Source organism: Nomia melanderi, chromosome 1 (assembly GCF_051020985.1).
Source record: "Nomia melanderi isolate GNS246 chromosome 1, iyNomMela1, whole genome shotgun sequence".
Taxonomy (NCBI): domain Eukaryota; kingdom Metazoa; phylum Arthropoda; class Insecta; order Hymenoptera; family Halictidae; genus Nomia; species Nomia melanderi.
Window position 1 is genome coordinate 38323907 of NC_134999.1, and position 18953 is coordinate 38342859.

The window sequence follows — 18953 nt, forward strand, 5'->3', positions numbered from 1 at the left end:
ATCAACATTATACGCATATATAAGAAATTTATTCTGAACCAATAGCTGTAAGTTTCGTTATTAAATCGATGGAGGTTCAATCTGTTGTGAGTCCGCCTTTAAATTCCCAAGGCCAAATAAGGACCAACAGAAATGAACCATTTTAGTGAGGTTAGTGTGTAAATAAGGACTGTGAGGAAGAAGTTAAGGAACAGGCGAAATTGAACGTGAATTCTCGCCTGTTTCGTGAGAAGGGCATTGCTAAACAATGGCGTATTTAATGGAAAAAGGTAAGTGATGTTCATATGATTTCTCATTTATTTAAGTTAAACGGTATTTCCTTGGTAATCGCAAGACGAGCGCGGTGCATCGTGTTGTTTTGTTGGCCACACTGTTTGTATCACCATATTCCCCGCTTTTCGTTGGATTGTCAAACGGAATGGTGGAATAAAATCTGGTAATGGCGAGTGCGTCTGTTCCGCATATTTGATGTTGTGATAAAGTTGGGCGTACGCGTCCGCCTTATCAGTTGTGACAAAGTATTTTGTTTCGAGTATGTTCACTTGATTTTGGCGTATACGCTTAGTTTTTAAGCGAAGATAATCGATACTAAAGAGATCAAAGTGCCCAGTGTACTATGTCGGTGATTCATTATCGGAATATGGAAGTACGGGACAGATAATAGAAGATAATCGTATTATACGAGAAAAATTTACGACCTCGTATATTTTACAATACGTGCCTTTTTTTCATCGTTCTTGCTTCATGCCACGTCAAAAATATATTTGAAGGTGTTACAAGGTCGAAATAATCAATACACGGAGAATAACGCGATAATATGAAATCGAAGCGAGCATGAAGGTAACTGTGTGTTTCGACAACGTTAGAGTGGTGGTTCCTTGCGGGGATGGAACCCTACTGGTTAAAGACTTAATGCACGAGGCTATTCTAAGGTATAAAAAAGCTACTGGAAAAAATGATAATGGATTAACTATAAACAGCCTATCCTCCTTGACTGGAGGTGGTCTTCTGGATCCAGATGATAGGTTATGTGATGTAGCTGATGACAGAGAGCAGATTGTTGCTCATTTTGTAAGTACAGATACAACGCATGCTGGTGGTGATGGGGCAAGTTCTGTTGGGACAAATAGCCCTGACTTTTTTCACACAGATGGCAAAGAGTTAACTTATGCAATAGATACACATTCCTCTATACCTAGCAGTAGTATTAAAAGAGAAAGTACTAAAAGATTGTCTATGCATGCACTGTCAACTAGAGAACCTTGTTTAGCTACATATTCTGCTCAATCCCTTCCCAGAGAATCTAGACGTAGAGAACCTCTGGGACAAGATGCCAAAGCGTCATTTGACTATGCGAATGCCAATGTAGAACTTGCAGATCAGGGTGAAATTCGGGAAATTGTGATAAAAAATGAGGCAGGTCCACTGGGACTTCACGTGGTGCCATGTTACGATCTGTTGGGTAATGATCAAGGACTTAGAGTCGAAGGTATTGAGCCGAATGGCAGAATTGCCAGGGATGGGCAGATTGATTTGCATGATAAAATAATAAAAATAAATGGTCACAACCTATTGCATATACCATTCTCCAAAGTTCAAGAAATCTTTCGGACTTGTATGACAGAACCCTGTCTCAAGATTTCAGTGGTGAAACACAAGAAGCCACGCGAGAAATCATTGCATAAAAATCATGGCAACACCAGTGGAGGGTCGGAGAAAACAGAAACCGATGATAATGTCAAAAGACTCCAGTGTAGTAATTATAATCTATTGCAAACAGCTAATACCCGTAAAATTGGTCGTATGATAGAAATAGAATTAACTAAAGGAAGCAATGGATTGGGATTCAGTGTCACGACCCGTGATAATCCTGCAGGTGGGCATTGCCCCATATACATAAAAAATATATTACCAAAAGGTGCTGCGGTTGAGGATGGTAGATTGAGGCCTGGTGACAGGTTACTGGAAGTAAACAATAAAGAAATGACTGGCAAAAGTCAAGCAGAAGTGGTGTCACTTCTTAGAAGTATTCCACCAGGTGGGAAGGTGAGAATGGTGGTCTCCCGACAAGAAGAAATTTCATCCAGTGCTCCGGATTCTCATTCCCAAGCCACTTCCACCAGCCAGACGTCAGAAACTACAGATAACTCAAAATACTGGAACGCGTTGAATGTATCGCCAATAAAAAAGAATACCGAGGTACACGATAAAGTAAATACCCGCAGTTACGATAAGTGTACGTTTAAACCCGTCAAATCATCGGAAGATATCGTTTTATCGCCACGTAAAAATCGTATGATATTAACGCTGGATATACCAGTGCACGATTCGGAGAAAGCTGGGCTGGGTGTCAGTGTAAAAGGTAAAACGACAAATACGGACGAAAATACCAACATGGATTTGGGGATTTTTATAAAGAGTGTCCTTCACGGGGGTGCAGCGTCTCGGGACGGACGATTAAGGACCAACGATCAATTGCTCAATGTCAATGGGGTGTCTTTATTAGGATTATCCAATTCCGACGCGATGGAAACCCTCAGGCGGGCGATGCTCAACACAAATAGCTCAGTAACGGGTGTAATCACCCTCACAATAGCAAGGAGGATATCGTCCTACGACGCGAACGAGAAAAATCTTCCAGAAAATTTAAATTTCCATTGTAAATTAGAGTCCGCTAACAGTATATACATTTCAGACACCACGAAAGCGAACGAGGGCAGAGTTAAAGAAAAGAATAACCTAAATTCCCAGTCGGACATTTTAGACAATGGCGGACTGTTGTCCTGCGTAACGGCGTCTCCATGGAACCCAGTAATAGACCGATTAACAGAACAATACAACAAAAACAGTTTACGAAACGAAAGTTACTGCATCGCCACTAATAAAACGTGGATAGAACCAGTCAGCAATGTAAAGAAAATTACGGTAGGACAGCGCGACGACCGCGCGGAACCAGTATTGTTAGAAGACACCAACGACGCCCAGTGCAATGATCCTAAAAGGAACGCTGACGACAAAGATAGTCAATATTCAGGAGACCCGACATACGATAGTCAATTGTCCTTGGAGGAATTCAGCTCATCCTCCAATAAATTCTCCCGAGACGCTTTAGGCAGGCAGAGTATGTCCGAAAAACGGCACGCAGCATTGGACGCGAAGAACACGGACACTTATAAGAGGAACAAGAAGCTGCGAGAAGGACGCGAGAATAAAACACAGGAGCAGGGGAATCAAAAGCCCGCGAACCAGTCGACTGAATCGGAGGATCAGACGAGGCGGGCTGGTAAACCGGAAAGTTTCGAGAAAGGGAAAAGTAAAGGCACCAGCGAAGGAAGCACTAGCGACAATAATTTGAAACGGTACGAGAAGTCCGTGGACCCAGCTCAGTCGGAATACGTGTACACTATACCTGGGTGTAATAATAAATTCACTTCGCCGAGGAAACATTGGCTGGTGGACGACGTCCACGGCGAGATAACGAGTAGCAATAATTTTAAGGACGATCGCGAGGGTTTCCCCAATAGTCGGGGCGACGTGAAACAGGCTTCACTCAATTCAGCTTTAGATGATCGATACAAGCGTTCCAGAAAAAAAGGCGGCATCCGGTCGATGCTTCGGTTAGGGAAGAATAGGAAATCGCTCAACTTCGGCGACAGCATAGACGCCCGTCACGAGTCCAGCAATTATTGCAGCGGGACAATCAATTATATCGCATAATAATTAAGGAAACAGAGAAAGGGGTATTTATAACGTAGACGCGGAAACCCACGATATACATAAAACGTACTTGTACATCTTAGAGAACCACGTATTATACACGAATCACACATTTTTAACACGGATCGCACGCTGCGTACATATAGTATATATACACCATACATGTATGATTTGTTCCAAAGTGCCTTATATCGTTGAACTATTAAAAAAAAAGGAAAGATTAATCGATTCTGTATATATATACAATTTTTTTGTACTCGTCCTCAATTCGTACCGATCATGTATCTATTTCGAAAATAAATCGGAGACGTGCACTCAATTAATCCAGTGTGTAAATTGAATAACCGGTCGTCCCGAAGCGGGAGATGTTTCGTTAGACTTTCGAGAAATTCTTTCTACCGTCCTAGGAACGTTCGTAAATTCCATGTAATTCCATTCAATCGGAAAGAGGGAAATTTGGATGCAAACAGTGTGGATAGATGCCCGAGGATACACGACAGTAGGTACCTCCAATCAGGTGTCCAACGAAGAAACTTTATCGCATCTGTAAATTTAACCTGTCTTCACTGTTTCAGCATTTCAGTTAGTACCAAAGCAGTTGCTGTATCAGCAGAAATGTTTCAAGAGCAAAATCAACCTCAAGAAGCCAAAAATATTTTTTAAAAAGAAGGTGGTGAACCAGCTTGTGAAACCATTCTTTGTTAATCCCAGACCGAATCTAACCTTCGAGGATCTGTGCGTCGAGTCGGAGTTTAAAAAGTCAAATGAACTTGGACCGTACGAAAAAATTATAGCAAGGGACATCCGCAATTGGTTCGACCAATCGAAAATGGTCGCTTGCTTACACGTGAATAGCATTGGTGGGGAAGAAGTGTTCGAAATGAGGGTCCCTCTGACTAGAGCGAACCTGCATTACAAAAAGTATTCACCTAAGATTGTTCGTGCGGCAATAGAGGACACGCCTTATGCAAAAGCGCTCGATCCAGTGATCAGTAATTTTACCGCGTATGTATTTAGTCCCGAAATAAATTTAACTGATCTGGAGAAGATCCTTAAAAAGTTCTATCGAGTACATATTTTGGGTGAGTATCCGCAAGGAGAATACTTAACGACCGGCCTCGTTGGAAATAATGTTGTTCGTTTCAGGGGGTATACTGGAAGGTGGAGTACACAAATACGATAATTTCATGAAGTACGGAAGAATGGACATCACGACAGCACAGTTGGGTCTGTTTCAAGTATTGCAGAACGCGGGCGGCGTTAACCTTAATCGGCAGCTCACGCATCATCAGACAACACTGGTGTCTCGACTGAAACAGATCGGTACAAACGGGTCAGCTACGAACGAGAACGAACAATCGGTGCCTGTATAATTCGCAGAACTATCTGTATCAATAATTTATTATACATTTGTCATTCACACGAAGCTTTAAAGTAAAGTACAATTTATTTACCCCGAGTCCGGTTAAGGCAGAGCTTAAAGAGAGTAATCGTTAGATACCCGAGATATCCGCTTCTCATTTTTTCTTCCCCTTTCTATTTTTTTTTTTAGGATTTTTTTGTTTCGTAATTATTTTATCACTTCCAATTCCACGAAGGACGGTTCCGCGATAAGGTTAATCGTTGAGCAAGCAGCGTGTAACGTATACGTGTAAACTTATCGGTATCAGTTTTATCGGCCATCGAACTCGTCGTTAAACAACCATCAAAGTTTCTGCGACGCTTTGACTGACGATTGCATTCGATGCGCGAGTACTTTGTTAGAGAGACGGCGGGGCCGGGGGAGGGGAGGGTGTTATACAGAAATTCCGCTGGTAGACGTTCCCTCGATCCTGTACATTGTTATTGTGCGTCGCCGCGGTAACTGTATCTTTTGATGGTTCCCCTCAGTGACAGTAATTGCAACGAGGATGACACTTGACTCCATTTTCCCCGCATCTGCAGCCTCCGGATGTGTCCCCTTTTCCCTACGAATGCGAGGAAAGCGATCAATAAAGAAATGAAACAATCAAGTCGGCGCTGCGTGCACTTCAATTTTTGTGGAACTCCGCGAACTATTAGGTTCGAATCTGTCTTTCCGTCGAGTATAAAGAAACTCGAAAATAATTGAATATATTTTTCTACATCAATTTCTAATTCACATACTTCCATAGAGAAGACGGTACGAAAAGCTTTTTCTACATTTTACAGAAACTATCTTTTACCTGAATCATCGGGATATTTGTTTTATCCGAATCGATTAAAAATTGATTCTCATTTCTCATTACATACTGAATATTTCAAATTTAGCTAACGGAATGAATGGAATTTATCAAGATTTCTATTTTCATTTGAATGTGAGACAGTATGGATTTTATAATCTACCACAAACTTAATTGGATCTTCAGTGAACCAACTTATATTTAACGTGAACTTTTTGAAGAAGAATTCCACAATGAAGAAATGGCGTGAAAATATCTACGCGACTTCGTATCACCTCAAAATATCGATTACTCACTCCAGGTCCCCAACGTGGACCCCTCGTAACCCAGCATATCTCGGTCTTGCACATTGAGCAACGTAGCCAGTCGCAACCCCATTTCTTCATAAGCACAACCGCACAAGTCGGACACGCGAGTGCTTCTCCCCTGTCCACCATTTCCTCCAGCATCGCCGCGGTTCTCCTCGACTCTTGGTCGGTCTCTTTGGACAGTCTTAATTCCAGCTGGTACTGTTTGCAGTTTTTACCGGCGTGTATTACCTGCGACGTGAGAATTAATTAATTATTTCTATCCGGTGTGTGCCGGAGTAATTGCGTCGCGGTATCGTAAATGAAATAGGTCTTCGGACCCTCCTTTCTGACCTGACAGGTGAGACAATTGTTTGCGCCACATACGGGACAAAGGAAGTTATTCACGTCGTCGTCGTAGATGCACCAACCAGGACAATCCGGCGTTTTACAGTGGAACGCGTTGTTCCCAGCATTGTTCTCGGCTTGGGCAATCGACTTCGCCAGATGCTGTTGGTAAACCTCTTGTTCCACAAGCTAAACAGACATGTGGAACGTGGTTTTAATCAAAAGCTTCACCACTCTTTGCTGGCTCTCCTTAGAAGCCGTGACAGAGAAGTAGTACAAGGGTGGTACAGAAATATTCTTCAGTAATGGTGTCAACGCTGCGGGTGTGTTTTTTTTTTATATTAAAATTGATCTGCAATCAACTTACAGCTTTAATTTCGCGTTCTTGAAGAGTCGACTCGCAAGTGTATTCCGAATCTCTGTAAGGACATTTCACTTCAGCTTCTTCGCAGTATCTAATCGTATTGACAATACAAGACCTAAGGAAAGAGGTAGATTAGATAACTTTTATCAAGACAGCGACTGTTATCGTAGTCTTTCCTACCTGCAGAACATGTGTAAGCAATCTCTCAATATCACGCCCTCGCGTGGACCGTATGTAACGAAGCATACGGGACATTCGATTGGCTCGGAATTCGGTATAACATCGCAGTTCTCTAACGAGATCAATTCTTCGTATCGTTCCATCTTCACCTCCTCTGGCGTATTTCTTTCCTCTGTCTCCTGTTGGCAATTATTTCTCGCATTAAAATCAGCTAGACGTAAAGTAGCTATTCATTAACATTAATACCTGGGGTTCTTCGACTACTTCATGATCTTCTTCCACAGTCTCCAGCACTTCTGTAGACGAAGCTTCTTCATTTGTTACGGTTGGTACTCTGTCTGCGTTGTCAGCTTTGTCTTCGTGCGTTACATTCGCAGGCTTTAACTCTGTAATACCACGAAGAACATTGAAACGATACGTATCGCGTTAATGCGCCTTAAATCTATCATTCTCAATCTTCATCATATTCTAGTTTCTACACTGCACAACTTTGTGCTATCTGTCGACGTACTCATTTATTTCGAATATCCAATCGTATATCATATCGAAAGCGCTAGAACGAGTAACAAACAATGATTGTTAGCCAACCATACCTGGCGCAACGAGATACAAAAATATAGGTGACCCGTCCACCGCCTGCAGCTCATTCAGCGTGGCAGCGTCAGAGTCGGCCAAGTTCTTCCCGATGATCCATCGTTGCACATTCGTGGGTATCTCGAATTCCGTGTGTATTTTCGCCTTCAGTTCGGCCACTGTCATCCGGCTCGGCAACTGTCATCATATCTCGGCTTAGCAAAGCATCTAATATCGCCTTATGGAATAGGGAACGCGGGCGCCTCGATTTCGCCTAGGCACCGCTATTTACCTGAAGAGGTATGGGCCCCTGGTGAGCAAGCTTGTCCTCAATGTACATATTGACTTTAATCAACTGATCTTTGAGACGGGCCGATCGCTGCCGAATCACGGAACAGTGGATCTTCAGTCGTGCCAGCTCCTTCGCTAGGCCGGCCGCCTGCTGATGATGGCCGGATGCGATCGCTGCCTCCAACTTTCTGAGTAATCGGTTTATGGCGAGCGTATTCATGTTCTTCTCCGATGAATTGTCCTCTGCAACAAACGGCCAGAAGCGTTAACACAGAGGAAAAACGAACGGAGACACCGCGTCATAAATTTAGTCAGATGATTCAGCCGTACAGTCACGGCGTGCTCTCATCCCCTAATTACTATCTCGGGTTACCTTCCTCGCTGAACGCGTCCTCGTTCGCGTTCGCCTTTCTTCCAGCCAACGGAGACGCGATCGGTATCGCGGCCGCGTTATCGATCTTCCTCGCTTCGTTAATCCTCGGGGAACCGGTACGTTGTTTCGGCGAGGCGGGAACATGGGCATTCGCGTAAATCGATTGCTCCATCACGTTCGCGTAAGTGTTCTCGTTACCGGCGGTCTTCACGGTCTTCGTGGCCTCGATCTCGGCGAAATCCCGCGGCCGTATCAGCTGAAAGGTGTTCTTCGTCAGCCCGGAACCGCCCAAGTTCCTCCCAGATGTTTTGTAGAGAACGTTCTCCTGTTTCCATCCCGACGTGGATGGCTGATCCAATGGAGGAGGTTGATGCAACCTGCGCAAATTCCCGCTGGTCTGCACCGAGCACGAGACCTTTTGTTTCTCGATCTCGTACTCGTTCTGCAGGGCGATGTTCTCGACCTTCGTCACCGCGGATACGAAGTACGTGGTCTTGTTGTCCCGTGCAGCAGTCTCTTTCTCCTTAGTCACTTTCGTTGTTACGTCGCTGGAACGTGCCGCCATTCGGTCCGGTTTCGGCCGCTTCGGTAACGAGTGTTTCATTTCCTTCAACATCTCCTTCAGGTCCGTAGTAATTGGATCCTCGACGGTACTGAGTATCGGGGACCTGGTCTTCTCCGATTTCGATTTCGCGCTCGCGCGCGGCGCGTCGCTCTCGAACGGCATCGATTTCTCCGATTGAGCCGCGCTGCTCTTCGTCTTAGCGTCCTTCTCCGCCTCCACCAGGATGTCGAGCACTTTAGTCACCTTACTTGATATTCCGGCCTCCTCGCTCGGATCTTTGCCCCTCTGATTAGTGGCCGTCGCCGCGCTCTCGCGCGACGACCGACGATCGATGTGCTTCAACTCTTTGATGCGAAGCTGTTTATCGATCTCCTCGAAGATCTCCGAGAACTCTTTCTGCACGCCGTCGAAATTACGCTTGTCCATCCTTCTCGGATCCTCCAGGATGCTTGTAGCGTGCGTCTTCGCCTGGCCTCGAGAAAACAACCCGCCTCCGTCGTCCTCCTCCGCCGGTTTTGTCTCCGGTTCCTTCGTTTCACCGGCGACTTCCTGCCTTGATCGAATTTTTTCCTCCATTACAGCCGTTACAGTGTCCTTCTGAAGAATCGCCGGTTCGTTCATTCGATTTGCGGCGAGTTGGCTCTGCAGGAACGATATTCTGCTCGAGGTCTCTGTGGCCAGCCGATCGCTCTGCTCCTTACCAGCGCTGATCCTGCTTCCTGGAAGCTTCGCGGCGTCCGCGTTTTCCGGTTTGCTTCTAGCTGCCTTTTGTTGTTGCTGTGGGAAATACCTGGAGATGTCCTTCTCGAATTGTCCGCTCTGGCCGGGATGCGCCGAAAATCTCGGCTGCTCCCTCCAGTCCGTCGACGGGTCGCTCTGTCTCGCATTCCTCGTGTCTCTTTCGAACTTCGATCCTTGCTCCCTGGCTCCCTTCGCGAAGAAGTTGGTGTTCACGGTGACCTTCGTTATATTGCTGATGGCATTAAACTTGGAGATCAACGCTCGAGTGCCGCGTCTGGGCGAAGAGTTCTCCATCGCGGATGTGACTATATCTTGAACGATCTCCTCGTTCACGTCCCGTTTCTCGAAAGCATCGACGAACCGCGACGACTTCAGCAGCATGGAGGCTCTAGCTCTGGCTTGCTCTTCCTGCACGATCGCGGCGGCTTCTTTGTCCAGCTCGCTGATGTTCGTCAGTATCGACAGACCCGACTTCCGTTTCGCCTCCCTCTTCCTCTCCTCCGGCTGTCCACGGTGGAAGAAGCTCAGTCTCGACAAAGAGGCGTCCACGGGGTAGCTCGCGGATGCTAGGCTCGTCGTCGCCGCCGCGGCGTCTTCTTTTATTTCGATCGTCGAGGTTGCTGGCCCCCGGAGCACATCGCCCCTGCGGGACGGCCCGGAATCCCGGGAATGCTCGAATACGCTCCGTTTGTACCAAGGTCGTGGCATCGCGGCGTTCAGCGTCCCGAACGCCGGTGCCGTGGTCTGAGTGTCCTGTGGAATGACGGTGTCCGTCGTGCTAGTACCGGTGTCTTTCTTCTCTTTCGCGGCGGGCTTCTCTTTTTTCGACAGCAACACGCCTCCCTGTAGAACCAGCGTGTCGTTGCTGATCGCTTGCCCTTCCCCGGCGTCTCCGCGCGGCTCTACGTCCATCCCGCCATCGGTCACCTCCTCGTCTCTCTTCCTCTCGGCTGGCTCCTCGTCGACGATCTTGTCCGGCGGTTTCGGGGCTCTCCTCTTTCGCCTGTTACTGTTTCTCGGCGTGTCGCGGGCATCTATCCCCGGCGGGCTAGCCGCGGGCGGGTTCGGCGCGCGCCTCTTGCCCTTTACGTGCACCCTCCTGCGCGTGGAGCTCGCACTGGAGCTGGGTCTTCTGTCGTCGAGCCTCTTCAGCGATCCCAGAGGCTTTCTTTCCGGAAACGGTAGGTTTCCGCAGGAAGTGAAGGTCGCCGATGGCTGCAGGGAATACCTGGCAGTGATGTCCCGTCTGTGGGAGTGAGCGTTCGTCGGTAGAGTGGAGGCAACGTCCGCGACGTCGTTCTCTTTGTTGCCAACGGTGACCTTGGATGCACCAGCCGCGAACGGGCCAACTTCCGCCGCCTGCTCGAGGATGTCTAGCGACAGGGCGTCGCATCTGCCCAGGGTGCCGGTGTGGAACGCGAAGCTGCGTACCGTGGTGGTGCTGTAGAAGGTGTCTACGCTCTCCGCGCTGGAGGAGATGCTCGGCTGTTGCCTGTCATTCTCTCGACACTTGTCGGTCGTCTTTCGCCGCTTCTCGACGGTCGAACCCCGATTGCCGGACCGCTTGAACCACTTGAACAGGGAGAACCTCGCGCCCCGATCTTCGTGCACCGGCCGCAGTGCGTGGTTTACTGTCGCTTCCGGCGCGACCACGTCCGCGTCTCTTCCGTCCCGGTCGCTGATCCGTACGCCATTGGGGAATGTGTTCGGCTCGATGCTGCATGCGGCCCGCTGTACCATTCTTACTCACCGCATATCCCTCTCGCAGCCTCTCTCTCTCTCTCTCTCTCTCTGTTCCTCTTCCCCTCCGTCTATCTGCTCCTCTCGCTCGCTCGCCGCCCCTCCGCCCCAACTCAGCCGCGGCTCTGCATAGTTCTTTATTTAGATTCACTCGAATGCGGCTTTAACTTCCTTCCAGCCTCGTGTCTATAGGTGAACCACGAACTCGTGGAACCTTCGTGGAATCTTGCGGTATTCACGCGCCGGGTATCCGGTTCCTCGCAACTAGTTTCACTTCGTTTCCTCAGACGTTATCCGCACCTACCGATGGATCTGCGCGTCTCTCTCTCTCTCCCACCTTTGCTCCGTTCCTCGTCCCAGCCTCGCCGATGCACCTGTCTGGCCCCGGCTATAGTTTCGACGATGTTTAGTCCCATCCACGACCAGCCAGGAAATTCGCCAGGCTTAGACGGCTGCCAGCCACCGAACCGAACTTCCACGGGACATCGTCTTCCGATCGAGTTTCGCGGAGCTTAACCCCGAGGCCACGCGTGTCCCCGTGCACACGCGCGCGCGTGCGGCCGCCCGGAACAATGTATTATCGCGGAACCGTAAATCGACTGACGAATTTTCGCTGCGAAAACCTCTCGACGCGCGGGGACGCCTCCGACGGCACCACGACAAAGATACTCGCCGGCGAACTATTAATAGACGGGCCTTCTCCTGCCGTCGGTTATTTTCAAGTCCACTCTCGCTCTGTCTGCGCCGCGCTGTTCGAAATCAAAACAGAAAACCACGGGCACACGCGCGCGCGCGCCACTTTCGACCGCGGCCCGCAGGCGAGTTCTTCACGAATATCGCTGGGATTCCTGATTCGTTGCTCGGAATTTAGTTGCTGATCGTTCCAGAACGCCCCGTTGCAGAAGATACTATATTGTTTGGATGATTCGTGGATCGGAGTTTTTTCATTCGCAATCATTAACCCCTTAGAACGTGAAAAGGAAATATGTTTTCATAACGGTCGCCTGTTTATTTGTCTTTCGCGTTAACTCAGTATGGTTCGACGGATGTGATTCAGTAGGATCGATCGAAAATAAATCATTCTGCGATACGAGACACTGTTTATTGCGAGTAGAAGCAGACACAATAACCAGACATGGCTTCGTAGTTTCATAAGAGAATGTTTTCTATATCCATGACTTATTTTATACGAAATTGATTCACTTGTTTCCTAATGCTATTTGCTTCATCTTCCGACTCGAGGAACATAGAATATTTCAATCCCGGTTCCACCATTGAAGAGCAAGCCTCGCCATACGTTGGTTCCAACGGACCACGCCGAAATCAACGCGTCGTCGTGAACAATGCCTCGGCCGAATGTTTAATAGACTGCTCGTCCGATTTGCGTCCGAAATGCTTAAACCATCCGATTTGCATCGTTGCGGAGATTTGTACCGCAGTATGCGCAAACAGTGCTCGCCCACGGTATTATTTTGGGATTTGACTAATCCCGTGAGAGGGCATGGACCAGCGAAGTGGTGACCAGCGTCTCGTTTCAAGTTAGGCAGCGCCGCTGTCGACACTTATTTACGAGCCGTACCAATTCTGTTTCGGAAAAATATCGCATCCGGCAACGTCACTCTACACCCGGCGCCGTATTGGCCGCGGGTCAGCCCGCGTCTCTCGATTTTCACTTTCAATTTCACCGACGCACCGGCGACATTTCTCTGAAAATAACGCGCACTCTGCCATCCCGCGATACTTTCTATCACAATCACTAAAAATAAACGAAACATCGGACGCGGCTCGCGGCTCGAAACGCGTCCGCCGCTCTAAATAAAACATTCGACACGCTCTCTCTCTCTCTCTCTCTCTCTCTCTCTCTCGACCTTTGCACCTCGGCCGTGCACCCTGCCACGAAATTGCGCCCGGTCCACCATAATCCGCCTCTGCCTTTTTTCTGCCAGCGGTTTACGTAAACCCTATTTACCCTCGGCCGGAAATTTCGCGGAGGCTCCGCACCCTTGGATCCCCAGCCGTAGTTGGTTCTGTGTGTACTCGCCATTAACGGAAATTTTTTGGCGATAACGCGGTTTTTAGGCGTGGCCCCCGAAGCTGTTTGGAAATTAACCGAGCGAGTATTTTTAATTACATTTACCCTGCGAAAGAAAACCGGCCGGCGAGAGGGTGCCGTGCCTAACCCCGCTGACTTCAACTGCGCCGCCGCTAAGTACGACTCTGCCTAAGAGTCTCGGTTGCTCGGCTGGTATCACGAAAGACCCAAAGCGGCTTCCGTGAACCCTGATCATCCACAATGCTGTCTAAATCATTCTTAAAGGGATCCTGGGCTCGGAGGGTGGCCCGTTCCCCTCGCGAGACACCGCTGTCTTTATGTTTCATTTAATTAAGGAGACATCATTCAAACTTGTCTCCCCGTGCGTGCTCTCGTCGGGACGTGACGCGCGCTGCTTTTTTCTTCTTCGTGCCGCGAATCGTCCCGGCGACTCGCTATTATCCCTGCGTCTTCCTGCTTGCGTCTTCACAGCCCCCCGCGACGCGTTCATTATTCGAGTTTCTTCTGTGAGACCGTGTTGTACGAGATGAGGGATTTCTCTTAATCAGCGCGACGTGTTTCGCGAGTTGGACTGTGCGTCTAGTAGTTGACATGGTAGGCGACAGTTTAAGAGTATCGCGATGGCTCGGTTGTTCATTAGCTGCAGGTACAACGCTAGAAAATAGTGAATTTGTCAGTCTAAGATATGTTCTCACATATTCTCTGTTCACAGATCTTACCGACTCCGAAGCGGCGCGAACCAGTGCTATTCTCGTGCACGGGTGTCCACATCTTCGCGGCGCTTAACACCTTGAAGACTGGCGCCTCTCGTACGGAACTTTGCGTTGCTCCTAGGATTTCCTGTCCTGTAAGTGAAAATATTTATACATAATACATTATGTATAATACAACAGAGCATGAAACCTAATACAACAGAGACACATTTCATTAGCGAATGTTCCAGTCGAAGTCTTATCCAACTCACGCATCGAAATTCCCAGCTCGTATCGTTAATCGCGAATCAGCAGCAATTCCGTCCAGCGAACGTTCCATGTATCCGATAGAGTGTTGGCCTGCGACCATAGAATCCCCGGTACGTCCCGTAAAAATTATCATCCGCGGTCGATTTCGTTCGATTATAGGGAGCAATGAGACATCGAGGGGCGAGCAACGTCGCCAAATAAAGTCTCCGCAAAGGGCGCTCTCGAGTGTTCCGCGGCGGGGTTGCACGCCGACAGACTAACCCACCCTGTATACGTTCACGTTCGAACGACGCCGCGACGCTCGGGTTTGCGTGGTCTTAGCTCACTTTTATTGTCGGAAGCCGAACTGGAGCGCAAGAGACTACCGTGCACCCTGTTCTCGCTCTCCAACCTTTTCCCTCTTCCCCCCCGATCCCGGCGTTCGCTCGAGTTTATTTCGCGAATCCACCCACCACCCAGCTTGGCTCGAACCCCTATTCCACCACTACGTACCAGCGGCATATCGCGTCCTGAATACAAATCGCGATGTTTCCTTCCGCGAGTTCCCGAAGACTTTTAGGACGCGATCATTACCATTAATGAAGAAGTCAACGTTGCGTTCGTCGCTTCTTTCCGAACCCCCACCGTCTCCCTCCCGCCCTCCTTCTGTTTTATTTGGTTCCTCCGTTCCTTTCTTTCTCGCCGTTTTCACCTACACCATCACCGATGGTCTCTTCAGGCTGCCAGTTTCCAATACCCGCGGATCCTCGTCCTCCTTCCGCGCGGCGGAATCTCTTCTTTCGCCCGTGTAACCGACGCCGCGCGCGCCCGCGCAAGGGGAAGTTTCGAGGCCCGATCGTAATGCACGATTATTCCCTCCGGCATCGGCGGCACCGGCGCATCCGCGATTTACAATTTTTATGCCGGATCTCCCAGCGGGGCGCTACAAGTCGCGACGCCGGCTGCCGGTCCGAGTGTCGTTGAACTTTCCGCGGGAGAGGTCGCGGCGGCGCCGTGCCATTGCTTAAAATTTAGTTACTCCGTCGAATCCGGCCCGATGTTTTATTCAGCTACGCGCCGGGCCCCGACGCGGGGATATAAATTAATCGACGATCCGGGATGATTTTTACCGCCGCAAGAAGTTTTCCGGTATGTAAAACGGGATGTCGATCGCGGCAGGTCGTTTCATTTGAACCGGGGACTCTTCCCGTCGCGTCTTAAATTAAAACTGAAGAGGACCTGCTCGGCCGTCGGTCATGGCTTCGTCCCGGGACGATGGTTGTTCGAGTGTCATCCGGTTTCGTCTGGTTCGCTCGGCAACCTGCGTTTCGCGATTTTCATGCGGTCCGGGGCTCGGCTGGGAATGTATGGTGTGACACGCGAATGTAAACTGAATTGTCAATTAGAATAGCTTAGCATTTGCAATCCGGTCATCGCTCGATGAATATTGATCATCGAAATTGGATTAAATTACAGGCTAATTTGATTCCAGCGATCTTATCGTTTCGGTACGTTGAAAGGGGAGTTTCTTGATTTCCGACTCGTTCGTATTGGCGTGTCCGTTTAATTTCGAATTAATTTGTTATTCTATCGCAGGAATTTCGTATATGCTGACGGGTGGAGGACAAGTTCTATTAAATGTTCCGAGCGATATTAAATAATCTGAGACAAAAGTTCGTGTCCCGGTTAAACCCGCTTTAGTTTCACCGATGACTGCGCTGCTACCGGATGTGACAACGGCTAGCGCCGGAGAAATCGAATTTCGCGTCGAACAAACGCGCGTTTCATAATTTATTTCGTCGCCGGCGAAACGAATTTACCGACGAATGTAATTTGGCACGCGCGTATCACCGATTATTTCACGAATCCGTAGGCTGCCGCCGGATTCCGACCGCGTACACGCTGCTGCACGGCCGAAAGAAGCTTGGAAATAATCAATAGAATCATCCTATGACACACCACTGTCGCTACACGCACAGTATATTATTCAAACATTACTCTTCCACCTTGCGAGAGTGAAATATCCAGCACAGAATTAGATAACACGAAGCACCAACTGGGAACACCACGGAAACCTCCGAAAACGAAAGACCAACACAGTTCGAACTGAGCTTCCATATAATTTATCCGCTTTATTCCCAGCCGTAGTTCATTTCTCACGAAATTCCAGATGGCTCGATCGTAAACACGCGCGAAGATCAAACAGGAAGAGCGTGAGGCGAACGGTGGCACGCGCGTAGCCCCGGAACGACCGAGAAATTATTCGAATTGTTAATTTCGCGGAGCGCACCGGCGCGACGCGGCTAGTGGGGCTTCGCGTTCATTTAACATTTACGCTAATTAATGGATGATAAATGAATCCCGCGTTTTATTAATAAACGTTCGGGCACAGTCGACGCGCGCTATTCGTTCGTCGTGGATCGCGAGAAACGACTCCCGTTTGATACTAAACTCGTTTCATTACAAATTCACGAGGCGCGGCCGGAGGGCGAGACGGCGAGCAGGCGGGTGGACAGATTTTAACAAGCATTCGGGGCTAACAATTAATTCGAGGACAGACGAATATTCGCGGATCGTATGTGTCTCTGTGTGTATGTGTGTGTGTGTGTGTGCCGACGTAATAGGGTGTGGCGCGCTTTTCGGTTCCGATTATTATCCGTGACGTGTCGAGTATCGTTATCGGGTAGCGAACGATGGAATAATAGACGGACGGCCTGGTTTCGTCGGTAAATAGAATAAACAGGAACGATAAGCGCGATTACATTTGCCCTCGGCCTGGTCCGCCTCTCTCCCTCCAGCCACTGGGCCGACGCGCCGTTAAATCCGCCCTCGCAAACCCCCCATTCCGTCCTTCCACTCTCCCCTCTTGTATCCACCGACGATTATCGGGATCGTTTTACTATTGTTCCTGATAAATGACCATCCTCCCTCCTTCTGTTCGCCGGCCGTGTTTCAGTTAATGCGTTCTGAAGATCGGGCCCCGGGTAATCCGCGGCGCGCGCGCGGAACGCAAAGCGCATTAAAGCGTGTTTTGAAATTGAAGGGGAAGATTTACTGGATATCAATTTCGTGCCCGATCGGACCGCCCGATTCGATGGGAAGGGGATTCGGGAAACGGCGTCGAATTAGCGGAGAACCGATTCGACGGTTCGCGGAAGTGCATCGATGTTTACCGCGATACTGTTTGGATTTTCGAAATTTCTCGAGTCACCGTCGATCGTTCGTGTTGTATGTTTATTTACCGCGCAAACATTCCGAGGAAAGAAATATTCCGGTGGAGTAAGGCGGACCTGTCAATAGCAATTACCGTAATTGGTTGTAACGCTTTGTTTGTACATTTCTGTTTATTATACACATAAACGAAATGTCAATAATCTGTAATCACTGTGAGGGCTACCTGTTTGATTATGAAACATAATTAGTCAACGTTTTCGACCGGAATTCTAGCGATTCCGCTAAAAGTGAAATTGCAGCTGGCTCCGGTAAGCTTTTGATCTGGCCTGCTGCGCACGGTTTACGGTTAAACCCTTCTTAGTCTCCTTATTAGTCCCCGGTACCGACGTGTTGGTTCGAAAACCCCATTATCTCTGATGCAATCTCAATTCAAATTGCAAATAACACCCCTCAAACGATAATTCGTCCCTCGTATCTCCTCAGAAATATCCGCTTTCCCTTTCATCTCGAAACCAGTAAAAAATTCTATTTCCTCCCGAGAACTTCTCGAATACCTTTTATATTTAATTAACACCTGCATCACTGTAGAAGGAAACATTCACGGCACTATTCAATCCCTTTGATATCAAAGTCGACCGAAAATTCGCAATTCCGGCCACGATCGAGGCGGGGAAATCTCGAAGAAAAAGCCGGCAACCCCGGGCCGCAATGGCTCGGTTAAATAAACCGGGGTAGGTAAAACGTTAAGATTCAATCGACGCTTCTAACCGGGATTACGCCTAACAGCGGCGTTCCCGCGGGAGTGTAGTTGAAAAGGGGCGGAAAGGGAAGCCGTGTAACCTGCACGATCTGTTCATCTCGGCGGCGGAACAGAAGGAGCTCGCGATACGTGAGGGAAAGTAAGTACACCGCAGACGGACTTGGTCCCGCTCTCTGGCTGGGCCTCGAACCCTTTGGCTATCTCCTTAGTTACACCGCTGTTCCGTACGTGAGCAAGATAGTTAGATTGTCTTCCCCGAAGTTATCCACCGCACGCGAGATTATACTCTGGCTTAGTACTCGTGTCCATACGTACCGCAAGCTGCGAGCGCTCCCCGGCAATATCCGCTAGCTGATAAATACACGCCTAGTTCAGGCTACTGTCTCCCCTGCGTGTGACGTGAATAGAAAAAGCATCTTCCGCGCTAACGAACCCCATAGTCCTGTCAATTATCCATGAAACGGGTGACCGTTTAAATTTAACTTCTAACAAAGTTGCAAATGAAACTCTTAATTGAAAACGCGCCACGAATCAAACTTTCGAGGAAGGTGCTATTCGAACTGCCAGCTGAAAATGTATCGCATACGTTGACTCTTAACAGAGTTAGTAAAAATCTGGAACGAACCCGATTGACTTAAGCATCGC

The 18953-nt window shown here is 48.5% G+C and overlaps 3 protein-coding genes across 3 annotated transcripts; 2 read left to right on the forward strand and 1 right to left on the reverse strand.

The window, feature by feature from the left end:
• Positions 1-99: 99 nt before the first annotated feature.
• On the forward strand, positions 100-5176 carry LOC116424885 (large ribosomal subunit protein uL10m-like). Its single transcript, XM_076372668.1, has 3 exons — positions 100-269; positions 4293-4799; positions 4864-5176. Exons 1-3 carry the CDS (start codon positions 248-250, stop codon positions 5088-5090), a joined length of 756 nt encoding a protein of 251 aa, XP_076228783.1. The 5' UTR covers positions 100-247; the 3' UTR covers positions 5091-5176.
• LOC143175144 (partitioning defective 3 homolog) lies at positions 377-4167 on the forward strand. The gene has a single exon (XM_076372655.1). It carries the CDS (start codon positions 835-837, stop codon positions 3715-3717), a length of 2883 nt encoding a protein of 960 aa, XP_076228770.1. The 5' UTR covers positions 377-834; the 3' UTR covers positions 3718-4167.
• LOC116424929 (uncharacterized) lies at positions 5101-13119 on the reverse strand. The gene is made up of 9 exons (XM_076372653.1): positions 8335-13119; positions 7963-8204; positions 7691-7868; positions 7344-7483; positions 7098-7276; positions 6921-7032; positions 6560-6742; positions 6215-6457; positions 5101-5684 (listed from the first exon to the last, which is right to left on the reverse strand). Exons 1-9 carry the CDS (start codon positions 11378-11380, stop codon positions 5604-5606), a joined length of 4404 nt encoding a protein of 1467 aa, XP_076228768.1. The 5' UTR covers positions 11381-13119; the 3' UTR covers positions 5101-5603.
• Between the last annotated feature and the right edge of the window lie 5834 nt (positions 13120-18953).

Excerpts from the sequence above, each read along its gene's own strand:
- LOC116424885 (XM_076372668.1), top strand. The coding sequence starts at position 248 with ATGGCGTATTTAATGGAAAAAG. Across the intron at positions 270-4,292 it reads GGCGTATTTAATGGAAAAAG|CATTTCAGTTAGTACCAAAG; the intron begins GTAAGTGATGTT and ends TCACTGTTTCAG. Across the intron at positions 4,800-4,863 it reads CTATCGAGTACATATTTTGG|GGGGTATACTGGAAGGTGGA; the intron begins GTGAGTATCCGC and ends TGTTCGTTTCAG.
- LOC143175144 (XM_076372655.1), top strand. The coding sequence starts at position 835 with ATGAAGGTAACTGTGTGTTTCGACAACGTTAGAGTGGTGGTTCCTTGC.
- LOC116424929 (XM_076372653.1), bottom strand. The coding sequence starts at position 11,380 with ATGGTACAGCGGGCCGCATGCAGCATCGAGCCGAACACATTCCCCAAT. Across the intron at positions 7,869-7,962 it reads AGGGGCCCATACCTCTTCAG|TTGCCGAGCCGGATGACAGT; the intron begins GTAAATAGCGGT and ends ATATGATGACAG. Across the intron at positions 7,277-7,343 it reads AAGTAGTCGAAGAACCCCAG|GAGACAGAGGAAAGAAATAC; the intron begins GTATTAATGTTA and ends AATTGCCAACAG.